This window comes from Myotis lucifugus, unplaced genomic scaffold (genome assembly GCF_000147115.1).
Source record: "Myotis lucifugus unplaced genomic scaffold, Myoluc2.0 scaffold_48, whole genome shotgun sequence".
Classification (NCBI taxonomy): domain Eukaryota; kingdom Metazoa; phylum Chordata; class Mammalia; order Chiroptera; family Vespertilionidae; genus Myotis; species Myotis lucifugus.
In genome coordinates this window covers 4,919,041-4,943,186 of record NW_005871096.1, presented here as the reverse complement: position 1 = coordinate 4,943,186, position 24,146 = coordinate 4,919,041, and the positions used below count along the sequence as shown (strand labels likewise).

Sequence of the window (24,146 nt, the reverse complement as noted above, 5' to 3'; positions counted from 1 at the left end):
GGGTCACTGCCCCCCTCTTATGACTTCATTTAACCTTAATTACCTACTAAAAGCCCTGTCTCCAAATGCAGCCCCTGGGGCTCAGGGTTTCAGCATGTGGAAGTGAGGGCCTCTGATGAACTTTTCACTACTCTGTCCAGGTCTGCTGAAACCCACCCCTTCGTCCCTGCTCCATTCGCACTGCCTCCTGCCCTCACCAAGCCCAGGAGCTAATCCAGGTGACCCCCATTTCCCTGAGTGCTGCCTACAGCTACTGGTACTAATTTACGAGAAGTCAACTAGCTAATTCAAGAAGAAAAGAAGTTTATTAACAGGTGTTGAGCCCTAGCTGGTTTGGCTCATTGGATAGTGCATCAGCCTGCGGACAGGAGGGTCCCAGGTTAGATTCCGGTCAAGGATACATGCCTGGGTTGCGGGCTCGATCCCCAGTAGGAGGCGTGCAGGAGGCAGCTAATCAATGATTCTCATCATTGATGTTTCTATCTCCCTTCTTCTCTAAAATCAATAAAAAATTAAAAACAAGTGTTAAGTAGCTCAAACCCTCTGGGAAATGGTAGATGTTATAGTGTCAGAAATAGTATCACAGAATTGGCCTCCCTTGCCAGCGCCCGGGGCACCCAGCCAGCCTGCAGCACCTGTGCTACCCATGGTGGAATGTGGGCACCGCTGCCCAGCATTCCCAGGTGGTGTGGTCCCCATTCTGCGTGTTCCAACCCACATCTCAAAGGGGCAGGTGTTTGGTTGACAGCTCTCAGGTGCCGGCTGAGACTGAGCTCCAAGGGAGGTTAGGAGGTGAGTGTTCTCAGCTCTTACAGAAGTGGCCGTTGTGAGTGGTTCCCCAAACGCAAAAAGGGCCTTCAGTTTACTGACTGTCCAGAAAATGATGAACTTTTCCCAGATATGGCCTCTGGGCTGAACTGTATGGAAACGTGAGGCAGTGGAAACTGGACCCTGGCTCAAGAAAGAGAATTAACCAAAGGGGGGGGGGGGCTGGCCCGGAGCCTGGAAACAGACACAACAACAGGAACCCAAGTCTCAGAGCGTCTGCAGGTGCTGCCCAAGGAGGCTGTGGTGGGAGCTGGGGCTGCAGTGTGCTTGACCGGTGGCAGCCGCTGTGGGCAGGCGGGCACTTACTGTTGGCCCAGCGTTGTGTGAGGGGCTTTCCACAGTTACCTCATTTTACCCTCACGACCATCTATGACGTGGTTATTATTTAACAGGAGAGATAGTGCCCTCCGTGGTCCTGGATCTGTCTCTTGCTTCAACGGTATTCGGAGGGAACAGACCCAGGGACACCCCTTCTTCCAGCCTCCGGCCACTCTCCTGCATCTTATCCAGTCACCACCTTCAGAACCACCTCCGAGACCAGCCAACAACCAGTTATTTTCTGCTTTAATTCCTTATTGCTGAACAACCATGAGCTCCTAAATTCATCAGAACTATTCCACCCGGTGGAGGCTGTGGTCAACCGCCTGGCCAACCTGCATTTGACCTCCTGCACCTGCCTCTCCCTGGGCTTGTCCCACACCTGCCCCACCCTGGGCTTCTGTCCCACACCTGCCCCTCCCTGGGCTTCTATCCCACACCTGCCTCTCCCTGGGCTTGTCCCACACCTGCCCCTCCCTGGGCTTCTGTCCCACACCTGCCTCTCCCTGGGCTTCTGTCCCACACCTGCCCCTCCCTGGGCTTGTCCCACACCTGCCTCTCCCTGGGCTTCTGTCCCACATCTGCCTCTCCCTGGGCTTGTCCCACACCTGCCTCTCCCTGGGCTTCTGTCCCACACCTGCCGCTCCCTGGGCTTCTGTCCCACACCTGCCTCTCCCTGGGCTTCTGTCCCACACCTGCCCCTCCCTGGGCTTCTGTCCCACACCTGCCTCTCCCTGGGCTTGTCCCACACCTGCCTCTCCCTGGGCTTCTATTCCACACCTGCCTCTCCCTGGGCTTCTGTCCCACACCTGCCTCTCCCTGGGCTTCTGTCCCACACCTGCCGCTCCCTGGGCTTCTGTCCCACACCTGCCTCTCCCTGGGCTTCTGTCCCACACCTGCCTCTCCCTGGGCTTCTATTTTGACGATGTGGCTCTCGAGGGCCCGACCACTTCTTCCAAGAGTTGGTGAAGAAGCTGGAGGGCTCTGAGCGTCTCTTAAAGATGCAAAACCAGTGCCGTGGCCTCTCCCTCTTCCAGGACGTGCTGAAGCCTCCCCAGATGAGTGGGCAAAACTCAGGACGCCAGGGAAGCCGCCAAGGCGTTGGAGAGGAGCCTGACCCAGGCCCTTTGGGAGCTGCAGGCCTGGGTTCTACCCGCTCAGACCCTCAACTCTGTGACTTCCGGGAGAACCACTTCCGGGATGAGGAGGTGAAACTCATCAACAAGATGGGCAGCACCTGACTCACCTCCGCAGGCTGCCAGCCCCCAGGCTGGGCTGGGCGAGTATCTCTTCGAAAGGCTCACCCTCAGGCACAACTAGGAGCCTTTGGAGCCAGAGACCTTTGAGGGACCCCTCGGCATCCCCCTGGTGTCTGGCTTGCCTGAGTCTCTCCCCGAAACTACTAGCCATTCCTTTAACCACCTGGAGCCGTCTCCCATGCCTTGGACCAAATGGAAACAATAAGGCTTTTTGCAAAAACAAAACAAAAACATACACACACAAAACACACACACAAAAAAAAACCCTGAGTGGTAGGAGGGCCTATAAGATTTCCAAGATCCCACTGTTGCAGGTATATTATATCAGAAGAGAGGTGGGTTCCACAGGGTGAAGCTAGAGGCTGGTCATGAAGGTGACCCAGCCAGCTCTCCCTGCAGACCTCCTTCACACTCGGCTTCCCACAGGGCTTCCCAGGCAGAGAGCAGACCTGTCAGTCACGTGAACCTGTGGGCCTCCTGTTACTCATGTCTGCTTGCTAAGACCAGCCCTGGGCCCGTGACCATAGTGGAGGAAACTGTGTCAGACCTTCCTGGCTGAGAACCAGACTGATGCCAGCAGGGAAGCCTGTGAGAGGTGGAACTCGCCCATGAGAAGGGTACTTGGCCTGGAAACTCAATTACTGTTAATAATGGCACGTTCTGCCCTGGCCGGTTTGGCTCAGTGGGTAGAGTGTCGACTTGTGAACTGAAAGGTCCCAGGTTCAATTCCGGTCAAGAGCACATACCCGGGTTGTGGGCCCGATCCCCAGTGGGGGACTTACAGGAGGCAGCCGATCAATGATTCTCTCTCATCATGGATGTTTCTATCTCTCTCCCCCCCTTCCTCTCTGAAATCAATAAAAATATATATATTTTTAAAGTGCCATCATTATTTTTTTTAAACATATTTCTATTGATTTTCAGAGAGGAAGGGGAGGGAGAGAGAAAACATCCCATGATGAGAAAGAATCATTGATCGGCTGCCTCCTGCACGCCCCCTACTGGGGATCGAGCCCCACAACCCTGGGCATGTGCCCTTGACTGGAATTGAATTCAGGACTCTTCAGTCTGCAGGCCGATGCTCTATCCACTGAGCCAAACAAGCTAGGGCAAAAATGGCACTTTTAAAAATATATACATTTTTATTGATTTCAGAGAGGAAGAGAAGGGGGTAGAGAGAGAGGGACACATTGATGTGAGAGAGATACATCAACTGGGGATTGAACCTGTAACCCAGGTACATGCCCTTGACCGGGAATCAAACCTGAGACCCTTTGGTCCAAGGACCAATGCTCTAACCACTGAGCAACCGGCCAGGGCTAAAGTCATTTTTACTAGCTTTTGGTGTGGAGTGGTAGACTAGATGTTAGGTAGAACAAATAGCCTCTTCTGTGCCTCACTTTCTTCACAGTTGAAACAGCCAGGGCAGACAAGCAAGCAGGGACCCGCACTCTGATCTGATGGTTCCTGTGGGAGAGGTGCTGTGTGGCTATTTCCAAGGAGAGGAAGGGGTCTTTGGTGTGAGAAAATGAAAAGCATCAGTGGTGCTGAGCTTTATGAAGCCCAATGAAGCAATTCTTTTTCCCCTCTGTTTGTACTGATTTAGGGAGAGGGAGTGGGAGAGAGACACTGGTTGGCTGCCTGCTGCATGCCCCCTACTGGGAATTGAGCCCACAACCCAAACCGGGCATGTGCCCTGACTGGGAATCAAACCAGCGACCTCCTGGTGCATGGGGCAATGCTCAATCACTGGGCCACACCAGCCAGGCTCAATGAAGCAACTCTTAATATTCTGATCTCCTCCACACAATCAACCAGTTCCAACACAAATGAAGGCCTAGGTGCCAAGCTCACACCTACAGGGTGGGGCCCCTTCACAGCCTCTGGAGCTCCTTTACTGGGCTTCCCTTGGGGCATTGTCCTGCTGAGCATCCAGGAGATGTGTTAAGGTCTTCAGGAAACCCTTTTCTCCAGCAAAACCAGGTTTGGCCTCCTGGACTCTACATTAGTATTATTTAAAAAAAAATTTTTTTTTTAAGTTTTTAAAATTGATTTTTAGAGAGAGGAAGGGAGACGGAAACATCGATGTGAGAGGGAAACATCTATTGGCTGCCTCCTGCATGCCTCCTACTGGGGATTGAGCCCACAACCCCGGGCATGTGCCCTGACCGGGAATCAAACCAGCAACCTTTTGGTATATGGGATGAAGCCCAATCAGCTGAGGCACGCTGGCCAGGTCGTGGACTTGGCGTTATTTTAAGGCACATTTCCATCACCTCCTGGTTGCTAGTACTTGACACTGGGAGGTCTCAAGCCAAGCCTTCCAGGCTTTCTGCCCGAATTCACAGAGCAAATGCTTGTCTTGAGTCTGAGCAATCTGTGCTCTCATGATTCAGTTTTCCTAAAATGCAGGTCATCGAGTTGCCATTCCAGCCCTTTCTGAGCCTCTCTCTCAATTGTTATTGTTGAAAAATATTAATCATAAGCCGGGATATTAAGATGAAACTCAGCTCAGGCAGAAATTTTTCTAATCTGCTCCTTCCCACTTTCAGAACCCTGTCCTCCCAAGTCAAAGGGCAATGAAGGACATGCATGTGCACAGTGGCTTTCGCCTTGCTTCCCCTTGTGGGGAATTTGTGATTTCCTTCATCCTGCCAGAGCAGTGGTTCTCAACTTTGGCTGCACATTAGAATCACCTGGGAATCTTTTTAAAATCCTGATTTCTGGACCTCAGGTGATTCTAATGTGCAGCCAAGGTTGAGAACCACTGTGCCAGAGGAAGGGTAAACTCCGGGTCACTCTCAGCCTCTGCCAAGATTATCAGTAAGATAGAAATCATGCACAGACGAAGATCAGGCCTTCAGACAATAAACACTCCACTGCCATGTATGTGGTCATTGTTAGGAAAACGTGGGGTTAGCAGGGTCTAACATTTGAGTTTATAAAATCTTTGTGGAAGTTTTCCTCTGGGTCAGCTTTGGAGACGGGTTCTGCTCGACTGCCGTGGTGTGGTGGATCCCTGGCGAGCAAGGAAAGATCCCAGTTAAGTGGGTGTGAGAAGAGAAAGTGATCTGTCTAGTTTTGATCCTGATGAGCCATGACTTCTAAAAAGAGGCAGCAGGATCTGCTGCACATAATTCTAAGCCAAGCTGCCAAACGGTTAATGAACGCAGAGCCCCAGACGCCCCAGGCCGATTCTACATACTAACTGTGAGAGCCCCAGTAAAAATGGTCTGCCTTTCAGTGCGCAGCCTGAAGTGGGATGGAAAAGGGCAGGGCCTCGTCTGTCTTTGCAGCTGACCTTTCTCTTGGAGGGTACACTCCATCACAGGCAAGGGAAACCAGATGGCAAAACGGCCCACACCTTCCTGAGGAAAAGGGTTCAGCAAGGGGGAGGGGGAGGTGGTGTGTGGCCACCAGGGTGAACATCTTCTAAAGCAGGCCCACAGCAAGACCGAAATGGGTGCTTGGGTCCCACAAACTTGCTTCCTGGAGAAGCCCAGTAAGTCCCTCAACGTACATAGTTTGTCCAAAGGAGCCATACGAATGATCAACACACCCGTTTGTGCTTGGGATGGGGTGCACTCGGGATGGTGGATGAGCAAGAAGTTTGGAGGCTGGGACCAGGTGTTCTAGTCTGCGAGTTGACATGACAGCGCTCACGCGGGGTTTGTGTTGCTGAAGTAGTAGCCATCTCCTGGCCCTTCCCCAGCCGGGGTTTGCCCACCCTTATGCTCATCTCCACCCAGGGGGCCCTAAACCTGGAGACCTGTGTCCTGGTCCAGCTCATCTTTGAGGTGGCACCTGCTCAGCCCAATTTCTTTAGGGACAGACCTACACTCACAATTGTCCAAATTGCACTTCTCTTATCGAAAAGGTAGGGATTTCTTTGCTTCTACAAGCATCTATCAGGGGTCTCAAGTCCAGACTTGATGTTTCACCTGAAGTCACATCTCCCTGTGTTGTCCTAATGTTCTCTATTGGGAGTCCTTCAAAGGCACCAACCAGTCTAGTGTTTCCAGTGTCAGCCCCTGGCATTGTGCCCAACACTGAAGCCCTCAGCACCAGCCTGGTCCTTACAAGTGGAGCCTTGTACATGTTCCTGTTGGACTTGGAGCTCTAGTTTGCAGGTGGAGGTGGTGTATGATTATGCATGCTCATTCCATTGCTCTACACCAGTGATGGCGAACGCGTGTCAGAGGTGACATGCAAACTCATTTTTTTTGGTTGATTTTTCTTTGTTAAAGGGCATTTAAATATATAAAATAAATATCAAAAATATAAGTCTTTGTTTTACTATGGTTGCAAATATCAAAAAATTTCTATATGTGACACAGCACCAGAGTTAAGTTAGGGTTTTTCAAAATGCTGACACGCCGAGCTCAAAAGGTTCGCCATCACTGCTCTACACTGTCGCTGGCTTGCAGCACTTTTGACTTTGTAGGCAATGCCACTATTACTATCTAGGCAGGTTGCAAAGCTCCTTGTCAGACTGCTGGAGACTTCTTGGTCTCCAGCGGTTTCTATTGATAGTTTATCCATGTGAAAGTGAAGACAGAAAAGTCTTGACAATCAATATAAGTATCAAGGTGTGGTATCATAGTCCCATTGAGGGTAAAATACGGGAGCAGGCAGAATAACTTCTTATTCTATTCACCTCTTATTCCAGACACATTTATGTAATCTACTTGTTCTCCATGAAGTAGCTTTTAACTAAATAAGCATGTTTGGAATTTACAGTAAGTAGATGTATCACATAGTACACATGAAAGGCCACTTTTAAGTTCTTAGGTTAAAAGCAACTTCTAAAATTTCCCAAATGTTATCAGAATTTATCACCTATTATGCTCTCCTTCAGTCACTGTAGGAAGTTTGAAGGTGGCATTTAATTTCTGAGGAAGATCTGTAGACTCCAGAATCTAAACAGAAAATACACAGACATTTCACCAGCTTGTAACATACCAGGAAATACATGAATATTCAGGGTTCCACACTACTATATAATGCTGCATTTCTTGATTTTATTTGAAACAATGCATATTTTTTATCACTTTATGGTAGGATTTTACATGTGTCATTTACACAAATTACAAGGTTCTGCTTCAAGTCTTTAAAAAAATTTTAAAAATTCGGCCCATGTGCAGCACAATAATATGCAAAACTACTTTACATTATACACACTTTTTATCAAAGGAGATACAAAATTCTGGCTTGTAGTTTTAGACAAATACAAGAAGCTTCAAACTAGACACAAAGGGTTAATTAACATTAATTCTCAAATATAAGTCTGCACTTTGTGTTGTATTTCTCTGAGATGTAAATACCAAATTCCTAAGGGATTTTACTTTTTCCTTTTTCAAAGGAAAACTGACCAACTTCCCTTACACAAGTCCCTCTCCACCAGCTCCATCTCTACCATCCCACTGTCCCTTCCCTTAGTGCCAGACACTTGCATGATATTACAAATCAGGGTATTACGTGCTTGTTTGTGGACCAGATCCTTTCCATTAACTCCTCTCCTGCAAAAATCTATGCAGGCAGAGCTGATGCAAATGCTTCATTATTCAATAGGACAACACTAGGTGATCTAGTCAGCTGTGATGCTGAATCACTAAACGAAAGGAGTGGAGAGAAAGGAGGTCCCTACCTAGTGTGCTTTTCACTGGTGACAAATTCATGGCGTTAAGAATCAAGTTGTCTGATGCTAAGAGAACTTTAAAATCTTTCTAAACAGAACACGCCCACTGATTGCTTGAGGGACTTCTCTGATGCTTATGCATAGATATTTTTCAGCGTGTTGGAGGCAATATTTTATACGTTACTTCTAAAGGGTTATAAAAAGAGGCAATAAGGAAGAGTAGGGCTTTTTCTGCCCTCTTAAGATATTTTTCTATCACTGGCATCCATTGTTCCCTACCCATCATCTGATACCTAAATGTGTGTATATGCATATTTAAAAGAATTACCCATCGTTCACTCAGTCAATATACAGCCAACTCTTGATTATCTATTAGAACATAAGTGACATTTACTACAAGTAAATTTCACATGTAACATAATCATCCTTTTGGTACACAGCTCACGTTCACTGTTTTACACCCCCTGTAGGCCACAGCCTATCAAGACCAAGTTAGAGAGCACACAGAATTGTTCACGTTCTCTAACCACGCTGGGGATGTGAGGAGCCGGGGTGAAGACATTCAGCAAGGGCTTTGGGAAGGAGCCTAATGTGGAGAAGGGGCAGGCTCCACCTCTGAGTGTGAGAAAGGACAAGTTTTTAGTCGCTCCTGATTTATCGCTTATAATATGCCTTCATTATTTTAAGTTTATGATTACTACAAGATCCAAAACCTGAGGCAGAGTCACTATTTTATATAGATAATGGAGAGTTGACTATAATCATGTTTTTTAATGACTTTAGCCCTTTCACATAAAAAAATTTCACAACATATGATAAAAAGATTAAAAAAGACTACCATATGACATCTAGAAGCATTTATTTTATGCAAAAAACTTAAATATGATTATGTGTACACAGAAGTGCACACATTACCTATGCTGAACAATACCAAGAAACAATATATCGATGCAACAGTTGTTTTCTAAAATAAACATTAAAATGGAGCCCAGACTGCCCGACAAAAGCAACACACTTCTTTCCCAATAGCACAATGCTGGAGGTCAACAGCATCCCACACCCCCAGCTTCCTCACAGAGCCGCCCAACCCCAACTGTTTAAAAAACTGACTTTTTTTACATCAATAAAAATATGGTGACAAACATTATAAAACCAAATGCTGGACAGTCTTTACTCCTTTAAAATTTCAAATATTCCAACATAATCATAGGAGTAAAAACCAGTTTAAAATGATATGCTTTATGAAACAACAATATGTACATTTATTGCAAATTATATTAAACTAAAATGGAGGGGGGGAAATCAAAATACGAAGTGATATGAATTAATAATTTTAATTATTTTCTCATTCTGATAAAAATCAGAAATCAACATTTATAAAATTGCCACCACATCACTTTTCATAGCAGGGAACTGAAATCTGTACATCTCATTTTTGCAGAAAAGTAGGCAGGCAGAAAGAATTATACATAAAAGTTTCCAAAAGGAAAAACAAATATTTCATCTGATCTCTTTTCCTCTAAAAAATTAAATTCAGTAGGCTTCTACTTTTTTCTTGTGTAACACGGGAATTCCTGGCTCTAAAATTGATGAATTTTTCAGTGTCAGTGTAAGGACATCCTGTTACTTTCTTTAACATAAAAATATGCAGCATGGAAATTAATGGTGTATTTACGCCTTTAAACTCCAGATATGCAGGAACTGGAACCAAGTGTTAAGCAATTTGCTTAATTATTGACTTTTCATAAGAAAAGTCTGGGGGGAGGGGGTGTAGAACAGAGTTGCTTTTAGCCCCTCTTTCTCTCTCTCTCTCAAGAGTTTCTGCTGTACATTTCCACCAGAGGACTGTGGTCATGAGAAAAGGAAGTAATAGTTTCTTTCAGTTTTCAAGGCAGAGAGTGTGTCTGAAGTTAACTTCGTTTTCTGTTCAGGGACACTTTGAATTCAATTTTTTGCAGAAGTTGAAGCTACTTCTGTTTGGCCTTCATTTTCTCCCTTTGCAGATGAGTTTTCTTTTACCTTGGGGACAGACGAAAGCAACATTAGAAAATATGTCAACATGAAAATAAACTGGAATTATTTCATTTCTATAGTTATAAGCTAAAACCTGAAAATATATATTTTTCACCTGAGACTTTACTTGGTTTAAGAAATATTTCCCTAACTCTAAAAAACAAAATGCCAATGAAGAAGTTTTTCAACTATTAAGTGCTGCTTCCCAATGTCCGATATGCTTACAATAAAATAGGAGCTGTTATTTGAAATAATTGTCATTTTAAATTAATACTTTCAAAATGATATTGTTATGGAAGAAAATTACTGGATACTATGGCAAAATAAATTATAAGCAGCAGAATAAGTTTTGATTCCTGAACTGGGTAAACAAATACATTTTAGCGTACTCAAAGAACAAGGAGAAAATTTAGCTTAATTCTGTTAAGTTAGGCCCATCTAATAGGGGAGGGAGGGAGGACACACAGGGTTTGGCCTCATCTGGACGTGTTCTCTTCTGCTCCCAGATCGTGATTCTGGTCTGCCTGCAGTTGTCCAATTCAAGGGCAAGGCATTAGTAGCCACCTGGCCTGTGCAATTCCGCCCTTGAAATCAGCCAGATCAATATTAAGACTGTGTCTCAACAACTTCAAACTTGGGAGAGAAAAATAAGGGAGTTTTTTACTTATAGCCCCATCACTACACAGACAGATATTGTTTCTTGACCATACTATACAAATGGCTGATTTTTATAGATGTATAGAGAGAATTCAAGGGATTTTCTCATAAGTTAACAATACCAAATGCAGCCCAAAATATAAACAGTAACATTTATTGGAACATACACATGAACACACACACACAATAAGTAGCTAAGGGAACACATTTATTATAAAAATCCAAAGGGATCTAAAAATTCTAATTAAGGTGACAACTTAAAACGTTCAGCATCAACTCCCAGATTAAGAAGTAAAATCTATGCCAGTAAATTTTTGTACAGACAATCCATGTTTGGTGGGATAAAATATCCATTCTTGAGTCAGTAAATAAATTATATAAGTAGGAACCATCTTGAGCGATCAAAGATGAGCAGCCTGTGAGGCTGTTTCATTGGGGCAGGTGGGGAAGAGGTAAGTTGTTGATTTATATTAAAATTAACTCTAACGAGAGGAATTAAAAAGTAGGAATATACCTTGTTCATGTGTCAAGACTACTACTTTCCCCATTCTGGGACTTTTATATCTAAAAGGTAGCTATTTATTTTAAGTAAATCCTGTGCAAGTATGTTAAGGACACCAAACAAAAGATTATACTGTTCTTGATATATAGAAATATCAAAATACCATATCCTAATTAAAAATGAACCAAAGGGAAAAAGGAAATCTTTTCAAAATGATGTCCTGGAGGTTATGAAATCAAAACATGCCATCATAACCTACTCAGGAAACCAAGGGCTGTGTACACTCCCCAATGCCACGTGGTTGGGGGTGACTGACACCTACTAAGCACAGGACAAGTTCAGGAAGAACAATGTGTGTTACCTTTGCAGGTCAATCTGTCTCTCTGCTGGTGCTGCCTTTTTGGCTCCGTCCTGCAGTTTGGGTGCTTTGGCATTACCTGCTTCCAGGCCGCAGGGGCCTTCCTGGCTGCCCGCGGCTCTCTTCCTTCCCTTGCCAAGAGGTTTACTGACATCATCAGTTTTGGTTGCATTGCCCTGAGATTCAGACTTGGGTCGACGTCCTCTCTTGGGCTTTGAAGGGGCAGGTGGTCCCGATTCATCTACTTCCTCATCTGTTTTTTGTTGGATATTCTCTGCACCAGCGGCTGTTACTGTTCTTTTCTTTCCTCGGTCACTGCTGATGTTGCCCTGGGTAGCCTGATCAGAATTAATCTCCTAAAAGAGCACAAGACAATTCTACAATGAGCAAATATGAACAGGCAACTCACAGAACACATGCAAGTGTTCAACAAAAATACTGGTGGTGAGAGAAATGCAAATTAAAACAACAGTTGGGCATTAGTTTTGATACAGGAAAATGAAAAAAATTCAGAACTGCAAAACCTTTGTTGGTGGGTATGTAGAGAAAAACGTACTCACATACCCTGCTGGTAGAAATGTCAAATGTTCCAAAATTTCTTTTCTTTTTTTTTTTAATCTTATACTCCCCAGGAAAGCAAAGAGCTCCTGGATTTGGTCCAATAAGCTTTCTTTAAAATGACCTAAGTGTTCCAATTTTTCATGAAAGCAATATGGAAATATCTAAAATCTGTAATATTTACTCTTGACCCAGCAACCCCCTCTAGGAACCTAGCCCATAGAAATAAAACCACAAGTATTTAATGCCACACTGTTTGTAGTGGGAAAAGGGGGGAAAGACAATATTTATGTGCACACACACATGAAATAATTAGTGAAAATAACATTGTAAAGGGAAAAAATGAACAGAGATAAGGCTGTTTAAAAGGGAAAAAAAGACTGCATTAAAAATCACACATTAGCATATTCACACATGCATGAACATTATGAACATGTGCATATGCATAAAAAACTCATGGAAAGGCCAAATGAAGAGGAAACCAGTTGGTTAGCTACAGGTATGAAGAAAAAGATTCCTGCCCTGGCCAGTGTGGCTCAGTGGATAGAGTGTTGGCCCATGCACCCAGATCACAGGTTCAATTCCAGGTCAAAGGCATGAACCTGGGTTGCAGGTTCCATCCCTGGCCCCCATCAGGGACATGCTGGAGACAACCAATCCATATGTATCTCTCCCTCTTTCTCCCCCTTCCATCCTCCCTTCTACTCTCTAAAAACCAATGGAAAAAATTACCCTTGGGTAAGGATAACAACAACAACAACTAAGAAGATTCCTAAAGGATGACGTTGGCAGTACTGCTTGCCTGAATCCAGAGATGTGTCTTCGTTCTTCTTTTAACCAACTCCCTTATTCATCCTTCATATTACAATCTGATTTCTCTCATAAGAAAATATCAGGAGAGAATGTGCTGATGTATAACCATGCATATTCAGTCTGCTGAATAATTTTTATATACATAACTAAAAAACTGGCTTATGCATCAATCTCTTTGAGAAATTGGCAAGCAAGAAACACTCCCTTAGATCTTTATCTTCTTTTAGTATACTAACAGTATAGTTTTTTGAGCCTATAAGACTGAGGACCAGACCCTAAGAAGAAATGACCCTATCAACTTACAGGAGACCTGATAAGGAGGCTATCTATTGGGCTTTTGTCAAAATATAACCAATCCATCTCCTCAGGTTACAGTGCATTTGTTAAAGCATTCTTTGAAAGTGTGAAAGAGTTAAAATAAGGGTTTGGAACAATATAATATTATAAATCAATTAAAACATATCATTTTAGTCTCTCAGAAAAATTAGAATTCAATGTCCTATTTATCTTATATAGAATTTTGCAATGAGGCTGGAAAGATCATGGATAGCTGTTTGACTAAACACTTGTACCTGTACTACCTCTTAATATTTATTGTAAGTATGTTTCACTGAATGACGGTGGCAACATGCAATTTTGCATCTAAATTTGTTTACATTAAGACTGTTTAATTCTATACAAGGATCCAACAATATTCAAATCTATTGCTTTCTGAGTTCCAACAATGTTGAGAGATTCCTTATATTGGTTAAATCCACTGACATAGTGAATGTCAAACAGCAGACGGCAAGGGTTTGGAGGAGAGACTGATCTAAAATGAATCCTTGGGGGATTACTTTGTTAACTATATAAATGTCCAACCACTATGAATCTGGACAGAAAAAATTCAGCTACCATGGGATAACTGTACAGTTATTATTTTATGTCCCCAAAGGTAATTCCTAAAAATTTGATAAATACCATAAATATATGGTGGGCAACACAACGTTAAGTACATCAAGAATATAATCTGGTCCTAAGCAGTTTGGCTCAGTGGATAGAGTATCGGCCTGTAGACCGAAGGATCCCAAGTTCGATTCCGGTCAAGGGCACGTGCCTTGGTTGCAGGCACATCCCCAGTAGGGGGTGTGCAGGAGACAGCTGATCAATGTTTCTAACTCTCTATCCCTCTCCCTTCCTCTCTGTAAAAAATCAATAAAATCTATATTTTAAAAAAAAGAATATAATCTGTGTGAAGAAAAATAATAGTATCTTCATGTGTTTCCTACTGAGGAATGTTATTAATTTCATTCTATAGTTGAATGGAAGCTTAGAAATCAAGCAATCTGCCCAAGTAAACACACAGCCAGAGAGTAGCTGAGCCAGGATTCAGACTCAGGTGTGTCTGATGATCCTACAATATTATACTCCTTTCTATCCTACCAAAAAATTGTTAAGAAAACTGGGTGCCAGAGTTAAAAGGTCAACAACAAAGACTGCAGCTATTAAACAAAAACTCGGACACATTATAAAAAGTTAATTCATAAATTTAACTTTTAAAAATAAAACAGATACAAAAGAATGGTGACCCAGCAGGAGTTAATAAACTTTCGAAAGTTAGATCCTAAAAAGTCAAATCCTAGTCTTTCAAGGCCTGGGAGAGGGTGGAAGAAGGAAACCATTATCACAATGGGCAACCACATAAACTCCTGTACAAGGAAGTCAGGGGATGTGGGCAGAATCATTGTTGGAGAGTGAAGCATACTAAATGCAGCAAGGGGTGGTACACACATGTGAGATATGTAGCACACATTAACTTCTTGACTGTGGGTTTCTTGCCCCTACCATGAAATTTATAATAAGGATCTTCATGAGAGAAATCTACTTGTTAAATTTTAAAATTTACCTTATTCTTTACTGGGTCAATATTCTTTGCAGGTGTGACAGAAATAATCATCACAGGGTTCTCTTCATTTTCACTAACTCCAGTTTCTGCTGCCTCTGAACTCTGCTCCCTGTGGAAGAAAAATAAACCAAAGCTTCTTTATGTCACCACATGAATAGAAAGTTTGCTCTCTCACCATACCAATAAGGAAACAAATGTTCAGGCTGGTTTAGAAGAAGCAATGTTGGCAAGATTCAGATCTGTGGTTACAGATCACTCACTGGTCTCTTATTAGTAAGGTTATTGATTTCCATTTAATCTTACTAATATAAGACAGAAATGACTATCGAAAACCACCCGAGAGAAAGATTAGTTGTCAAAAAAACAAAACAACACAACTATTCTAAGCCTATCTCTTGGGGGTAAAAAATCCTTAAACAAAACAAAAATATAATGATAGATTATTACTGTCTCCAGTATAGCTATCTCTAGTCTGTGTTCTTAATGCTTTGCAAAGGTGGAGGCTGCAAGAGGCCACAGGGGAGGTGACTGAGCCCCACCATCTCTGGAAACCATAGATTTCACATTAATTTATTCTATAATTTTGAGTTCTACTGATAATTCTCTCGCTTCTCTCTGAAATCAATAAAAACATATTTTTAAAAAATTCACAATTAAGAACAAAATCTCTGAAAGTCACAATATTTAGTGTTGATAAGAGTGAGCTGGAAATTCTTATGCAGTAGCTACAATAGCAAATGTTTGACATCTACATATATATAAGCCTAAGCGACCAGCCGACTGTACACACCAGGGGTCCTCAAACTACGGCCCGTGTAAAACATTTATCCGGCCCGCCGAGTGTTTTTGCCTCCGCTACCTGTTGCTTAGCAGCCGACTAGTTTTTTTTTAAAACTATAGTCTGGCCCTCCAACGGTCTGAGGGACAGTGAACTGGCCCCCTGTTTAAAAAGTTTGAGGACCCCTGGTACACACAAAAGTCTGACAACATGTATGAATGGACTCATTTCTCAAAAACCATCCAAACTACCACAACGTATCCAACAACCTATATATATATAAAAGCCTAAGCGACCAGCAGACTGGCCAGTAGCTACGATACGCACTGACCACCTGGGGGCAGATGCTCAACGCAGGATCGGAAACCACAGGCATGAAATCATGGAACAGACTGATGAATCTCAGAGGGAAGGGGGGAGGGGAGAGGGCGGGAAGAGATTAACCAAAGATCTTATGTTCTCGTTAGTCCTCATCAGACCAGGCTGAGGGACCCCACCGGTGCATGAATTCGTGCACTGGGCCTCTAGTGTTAAAATAAACAGGGAATATTTTTATAAGTGGAAAGGTTATTTTTACTCAACTCATGCATATAAATTCAATTTAATTAAGAATTATATTTTTGCCCTGACCCATTCGGCTCAGTGGATAGAGCAGTGGTTCTCAGCCTGTGGGTTGCGACCCATTTGGGGGTCGAACGACCCTTTCACAGGGGTCACCTAAGACCATCCTGCATATCAGATATTTACATTGCAATTCATAACAGTAGCAAAATTACAGTTATGAAGTAGGAACAAAAATAATTTTATGGTTGGGGACACAACATGAGGAACTGTATTTAAAGGGCCAGAAAGTTGAGAACCACTAGGATAGACCATCAGCCTGCGGACTGAAGGGTCCCAGTTTCGATTCCAGTCAAGGGCATGTACCTTGGCTGCGGGCACATTCCCAGTTGGGGGTGTGCAGGAGGCAGCTGATTGATGTTTCTCATTGATGTTTCTAACTCCCTCTCCCTTCTTCTCTGTAAAAATCAATAAAATATATTTTTAAAAAAGAAAAAAGAATTATATTTTTGCCTGGCTGGTATAGCTCAGTGACTGAGTGTTGACCTATAAACCAGGAGGTCATGGTTTGATTCCTGGTCAGGGCATATGCCCAGGTTGTGGGCTTGATCCCCAGTGTGTGGTGTGCAGGAGACAGTCAATCAAATGATTCTCTTTCATCACTGATGTTTCTATCTCTTTCCCTCCCTCAATGAAATAAATTTAAAAAAAGGAAAAAAAGAATTATATTTTCCTATGTTAAAATTTCACATATAGATATATATAGAAGACATTTCCATGTAAATTAGTTATATTATAAACCCTGTGTTTTTTCCATTTAACTTTTCTACATACTTAGAATGCTATAGTACACTCTCAATTTACATCATTAGTGCTAATTTAGCACTATTATTTTGTACCAAAATATTTCCTAAAGGCTATTTTTATGATATAGTGCTTTAGGAAAAATTAAAAGATAAATCAAGTTGTGAAACAAAAACAAATGGGGAAAAAAATTACCTTGACCGATTTCCTGTTGAAGGGTTTAGCTCTGAATTGACATTAATGTTGCTTCCAGCCTCAGCTCCAGTGCTCCTAACATACGGTTTCCTTCCCGTTGCTGATAAAGGTTTGTTTACTGCACCTAGTACTCCAGTAGGTTTTGGCTAAAATTAAATATACATGTTATTTTATACCTTACTGAAAAGAATACATACACATTTAGGCACATGTAAGAAATATTGTTTAGCTTAAGCCAAGGAATTATTGTTATTTTATAAAGTCTATCCTAAATTTCGTAGAAAAGACAATTCTATGAAACTACATTTATTTGAATATAGTAATTACAAGTCAAGTATTACCTGTACTTAATAATTAGGCAATATTTAATTATTCCTTATTGCTCAATTGAAATAAAAGTGTCCCATAAACACAGTGAATATAATAAATAAGACATAATAAAATGTATTACAAATAAACTATTGAGGGTATATAGTAATAGTTCAAATAGTGTTAATTGAAAATTAAATATTTACTTTTGCACTTTTAGGGGTCATATTACTTTTATATAATAAACTGTCTAACTCATTAATACTTTGAAATTATTTCTTCTCTTTATCTCACACATCTAAATTTATTATACTACTTTTCAGGAAAATCTGCTTTGTGGATTCTAAACTTTAGAATCAGGACTGATGAGAACACATGATCATAATTCAAAAGCGTTGTTCTTGGCAATAAAAGCCCCAGAGCTCAGCTGGTGTGGCTCAGTGGTTGAGCACGGACGCATGAACCAAGAGGTCCCTGGTTTGATTCCCAGTCAGGGCACATGCCTGGGGGTTTTGGGCTTGATTCCCCAGAAAGGGGGGAGGTGATGGCAGAAGGAAGTTGATCGATGTGTCTCTCTCATCAGTTTCTCTCTCATTCCCTTCATCTCTAAAATCAATAAAAATATATTAAAATAAATAAATAAATAAAAGCCCAAGAGAACAAATGCTTTAGATGATACAATCCACAACATGATCCTTAAGAATCAAAAAGTATAAAATCTGGGGGACAGTTAATGGTTATATCTCAGAGTATCAGAAGTGATATATACATGAAATAAAGATCCCCAAATTATCTAGTACATAATACCTTTCCTGTTAACAGAAGTACTCTCGTCTCTTCTGAAATATAACTCTTGTCATTACAGAAATCCTATTTTAAAAAAAAAATCAAAGTGAACATGTGTATTTTCATTACATTTGTGTTTACCTATCAATCAAATAAAGCATATTTAATGCACCATATCATAAGTCTAGCTTTAAAATTAAATCCATGGCACATAAGACTTAGGCAAATGTCAGAGATAAATTACTTAAATCATATTTAAAATGAAACGCTTGCATTTTTTCATATTTTGATTTTGTCCAAATCAAAAAGGTAAATACACCATCAAAATATAATTAAGTGAATTAAACCAAATGTGGACACTGAAAATACTTTCCTGAAAATTGTATCTAGAGCTCAAATTTGATACTTCCATGCTTTTCTGTTAAATATCCTGGGAACAGCACACAAATAATCCACAGTGGTGTCAAAGAAGCAAATGCTTTACTATAATCAAGAAGTTCATTAAAGTAACATTTTCTTTTATTATGTTTACCTTCATACTAGTGTTACAGGAAAGAGCAGTGAGCTTATATGTGCCCATAAAGAAATCACTTTTGACATGTGTTCTAGGCAAAGCTCTACCTTTTTTCTTTTATTCTTGCACAAAGGCTTTATGTAGCTATATTACATGTTACAAAGCCTAGGCACCAAAGCTCATTTATTTTATTCATGAAGATATACTATAGCCTCACTAGCACTATCTCAATATGCCTAGTTTTCCAGTGTTTCAATTATACCAGATTAAAAGCAACATATCAGAAAAGGAAATGAGGAAAGTTGTTCATTGAAAACAGAAAAAAACCAAGTTATTATTATGAAGGAAAAAAACACCAAGTTTCAAATATCAAATTAAAAAAACTATTAAAGTTATGTGTAGTGACAAAACAATTTAATTGTTGAGAACAGGATCACTACTATATGAAGATTCTATTTGGGTACTATTCCAGTCATGACAGTTCTGGGTCGACAATAAAGTAAATTTAAATTCAAGAGGTCACTTAAGAATATTTGTAAAGATGAGTAAATTCAATTAAAGGGCAAATAACTTTATAATCCTTATTATTCCAATAAAAAACAGGCACAATAAATGCCAAATACTAAATCATTAAAGAAAATCTGATTAAAATTTTTGTCAAAGTATGGCATTCAAAGTAGGAATCTTCATTTCCTGGAATGAAATACTGTGTGTGAGGTTGGGGGAGGGGGAAGATATTACTCTGAAGTCTATCTTCAGGTTTAAAAATGTGTAAAAAAATTTTTAAGTGCTGTATTTTTTCCAATTATAAAGCACAGGAAAATTAAACAAACTTCAAAATACCACCTTAAAGTAGGAAATAAAGGATTAAAAGAGTTTTTCAGAATGTTAACACTAAATCATTATTAAAGGATATAGTCAAAAGAAAAATATTCCCTACTCAATATTCTTTCTCTCTCTGATGTGACAAATTAAAAAAAAGTTAGCTAGAGAGCCCGGCTGCAGTGGTTCAGTATTTGAGCGTCAACCTAGGAACCAGGAGGTCATGGTTTGATTCCCAGTCAGGGCACATGCCCAGTTGTGGGCTCAATTCCCAGTAGGGGGCATGCAGGAGGCAGCCGATCGATGATTCTCTCTCATTGTGGATGTTTCTATCTCTCCCTCTCCCTTCCTCTCTGAAATCAATAAAAATATATTTTAAAAAAAGTTAGCTAGAGAAACGTAAAGGAGATTGAGTTAGCTGGAAAACTTATTTACACGGAAAACTTAATTTGCTGATAGAATAAATGTACTATGCATTGCCCTTGGTTTGGCTCAGCGGATAGAGCGTCATCCTGCAGACTGAGGGGTCCCAGGCTAGATTCTGCTCAAGGGCACATGACTGGGTTGCGGGCTTGATCCCTATAGGGGGCGTGCAGAAGGCAGCCGATCAATGATTCTCTCTCATCATTGATGTTTCTCTCTCTCCCTCTCCCTTCCTCTCTGAAATCAATAAAAATGTATTTTAAAAAGTGGTTGATTAGAATCCAGGTTTATCAATTATCAAGGCCAGTTCCATTAATTCTAACTCTTTTTTTCATACATATGCAGTATATGAAATAAATGTATTACACTGTGCAAACATTACATACTAGAAACATCCAGAAAGCTCACTGAACACATTGCGTACCGCATAGAAATCTCTAAGACATACGCCAGGGACCGCACGTTTTTGGGCAAACTGCACGTTATTTAAATCATCATAATGCACTTTAGGTGTTGTTTTTCAATAATTATAACATTTTTATTTACAAAAACAATTAAACAATTAAAGTTCCTAGTACTTTTTTAACGTATGGTACTGCGTAAAACATTTTCCTCTATGAAGAGGGACCAAACAAAATTTACATAAGTATCTAGATTCGCTCCTTTTTCCATGGGCGTGAAAAACGAGAACACTCGTGAGCGGTCCTTAACAGATGGCGCGCGAAACATGAGAAAACTCCTGAGCGGTATGAAATGTGTTAAGAACACCACCACTGAGCAGGATTTGTACTCTCCCACCCTGTAAGGTGACAATGATACTGTTCAGGGCTCTGGAAGACAAGCCCCCATTTCTTCATAAACCCACAGTGTTATTTTTTACTCTATATTCAAGACAATCTAATATTTGCCACTAGGGTTGATGGTAACTGAATCTTAAATCAGTCTGTGTGGTAGAAAAATGAAGGGAAAGAAAATTACCTTTTCAGGTTGTGTAAAAAATTTCATTGGAAGTACTGGATCCTTTGGTGAGTCTGCATTGCACAAAGCACTTTTACTATTTATAACACACAAAGCCACATCACATACAGTATAAAGTTTCTAGGGAGAAAAAAAAAGAAAGGTCATATATAGCTTTCAGTAGTGCAAAACAATTACAAGAACCAATTCTACCCAATGCATAAAATGGAATCAAAAGAAGAATGTGTGGTTATTATTTATTCCTTGAACATTCCGCATTTGTATTTAAATGTCTCCTGTTAATGCCAAGTATGCATTAACAACAGCAAACAAACCAAATCAAAGTAAACCAAAGGAAACAGAAAAAAATAAGATCTACTTGTTTGTAAATCTCACTAAAAGTTTGTGAGACAGTACATTTGTAAAATTTATTAGTTCTCATCCCCTTGCTCTGGAAAAGTTTTAATGTCTTTTCAGAGTAATAAACAGGCCTCAAATAATAGAATTCAATAGTAACGAAACACAATAAAAACTAACTATAAGTATATATTGGTACAAACATTCTGTAATCAATGTATTATGTAATAGCAAAAATAATGGGACAATAGTTTTTTTTCCTGTGACATCTTACGGGACCAACATCTTACTTCATTTGTCTTGGATTCATCTGGAGACTGGGCATCTTTTGTTAACTTGATGTTCTCTGCCATCTTCTTCATAAAGGCATGGCTATTGTTTTCATTCTTTGTCATTAAAACTTCAAGCATGAACCATAGGCACCTAAATGGTAAACATTATTCACCTATTACAGAGACTAAATGTAGGTGTTTTTGCTTAAATGGATTAAATATCTTCTTGGAAAGTTCTGATACTTGAATATAATAAGAGTAAAATATACAATGGGGGGGGGGGGAGGAGACTTATGTAATACTTTAAACAATAAAGAATTTAAATTAAAAAAATATAAAGAAAACCCTAATGATTAATAGAAATATCCTAATAATATTAAATTCAAATAGAAAATTAAATCTCCAAAATATTAAAGACAGCTAATAATGAGAAAACACATAAAGACTCATTCTAGCTCAGCGAGCATGGCTCAGTGGTGGAGCGCTGACCTATGAACCAGGAGGTCACAGTTTCATTCCCAGTCAGGGCATATGCCCCACAGTGTGGGGCAAGCAGGAGGCAGCCAATCAATGAATGGTTCTCTCTCATCACTGAAGTTTCTATTTCTCTCCCTCTCCCTTCCTCTTGAGGGGGAAGGAGGGGAAAGACTCATTCTAACCCTGACTGGTGTGGCTCAAATGGTTAGTGTTGTCCTGTATTCTGAAAGGTCTTGGGTTTGATTCCCAGTCAGGGGACACACCTAAGTTTTGGCTTCCATCCTCGGTCAGGGTGCATATGGGAGGCAACCAATATATCTCTCTCACATTGATGTTTCTCTCTCTCCCTTCCCCTCTCTAAAACCAATAAACATATCCTCAGGCGAGGATTAAAAAAACAAAGAGTAGCCCTAACCAGTTTGGCTCAGCGGATAGAGTGTCGGCCTGCGGATTCAAGGGTGTTTGTGGGCACATCCCCAGTAGGGGGTGTGGCAAGAGGCAGCTAATCAATGTTTCTCTCTCATCAATGTTTCTAACTCTCTATCCCTCTCCCTCCCTCTCTGTAAAAAAAAAATCAATAAAATATATACTAAAAAACAAAAAAAAACAAACCCCACATACACACAAAGAATACAAAGCAAAAGCCAGCAATGGAAAAGAAAGTAAATATCGCTTTAAAGTTTCTTGGAGGCCATTTGTAGACAATCCTAGGCCATCTCTCACTCTCACCCTGCATCACATACCAAATTCCAGTTTACATAAGAATACTCTTGGAACCAGTGTTTTGTGATCGTTTACTTGCCTGTCTTTCCTCTAGAGACAAGTATGTACCTGGTGTAACAAATCCCATTTGTATTACCCCAGTTTTGCCACAGAGTATTTTGCATGTTCACGATATTCTCAGGCATTATCTTTTGAGGTTGAAAATAAAGATCATTTAAAGCAGAGAAATTTTTACTTCATGGCTTTCTTTCTAAGTTGTCAAACTAAGTAACTGAAGTATGTATTAATATAAACAGCAAAAATAACAAAACATAAAAAAAACAATAAAAGGCACATAAAGGACCAACCAGATTGAGTTAGCTGGAAAACTTATTTACACGAAAAACTTAATTTGCTGATAGTAGAATTAATGTACTATGCATTGCCCTTGGTTTGGCTCAAGCAGGATCTTTGAGGAAACTGCATTTATCTTATGGGGTCAGCAGGATGGCTCAATTAGAACACTTTGCTCAAATGTCAGTGAGTAAAGAATTATTCTAGCTTTGCCAGGGACCCTCTATATCAGGGGTGGGCAACCTTTTTGTGAGTGTGTGCCAAAACCAGCAAAATCTCTGACAAAATTTTTGTCAAAGTATGGCATTCAAAGTAGGAAGCTTCATTTCCTGGAATGTTCTTCTGTAAAATACTGTGTGTGAGGTTGGGGGAGGGGGAAGATATTACTCTGAAGTCTACTTTAATAGGTGAAAATAGGTGCAAAATAATTACAAGAACCAATTTTTGCTTAAATGGATTAAATATCTCCTTGGAAAGTTCTGATACTTGAATATAATAAGAGTAAAATATACAAAGGGGGGGGGGTGGTGAAGGAGACTTATGTAATACTTTAAACAATAAAGAATTTAAATTAAAAAATATATATAAAGAAAACCCTAATGATTAATAGAAATATCCTAATATTAAATTCAAATGGGAAATTAAATTACCAAAATATTAAAGACAGCTAATAATGAGAAAATATGAGTTTCATGAGGCACATAAAAACTCATTCTCAGGAGGAACCAAGATGGCGGCATAGGTTAACGCCGGAGTTTGCCGCCTCAAACAACCAATTCAAAAATACAACTAAAAGACGGAACGGACATCACCCAGAACCACAGGAAGGCTGGCTGAGGAGAGATTCTACAACTACAAGTAAAGAGAAATCCATACTGAGACTCAGAGGAGGCCCAGTGCGGAGGTGAAATACTAAGATCCCCTGGGACCCGCCCCGCCCAAGCCCTGCACAGAGGCATTTGCCGGATAGCCTCAGGCAAAGGCTAGATTAGCACCGCCCTAGAGA

The 24,146-nt window shown here is 40.8% G+C and overlaps 1 protein-coding gene across 12 annotated transcripts in view; it reads right to left on the bottom strand.

Moving 5' to 3' along the window:
- Window positions 1–7,406: 7,406 nt before the first annotated feature.
- PDS5A (PDS5 cohesin associated factor A) overlaps window positions 7,407–24,146 on the bottom strand; it is a 102,642-nt gene continuing 85,902 nt past the window's right edge. For 6 of the 12 annotated variants that reach the window (XM_006088492.3, XM_014455609.2, XM_023753639.1 and 3 more), the window contains 7 exons: window positions 21,626–21,758; window positions 21,000–21,119; window positions 18,284–18,346; window positions 17,168–17,313; window positions 14,830–14,938; window positions 11,577–11,929; window positions 7,407–10,062 (listed from right to left, as the gene is read on the bottom strand). In XM_006088492.3, coding sequence (XP_006088554.1) covers window positions 10,059–10,062; window positions 11,577–11,929; window positions 14,830–14,938; window positions 17,168–17,313; window positions 18,284–18,346; window positions 21,000–21,119; window positions 21,626–21,758 — 928 coding nt within the window. In that variant the 3' untranslated portion in view covers window positions 7,407–10,058. Of the gene's footprint in view, window positions 10,063–11,576; window positions 11,930–14,829; window positions 14,939–17,167; window positions 17,314–18,283; window positions 18,347–20,999; window positions 21,120–21,625; window positions 21,759–24,146 lie in introns of those variants that run through there. The other 6 variants (XM_023753634.1, XM_023753635.1, XR_002829193.1 and 3 more) reach the window with 6 other exon arrangements.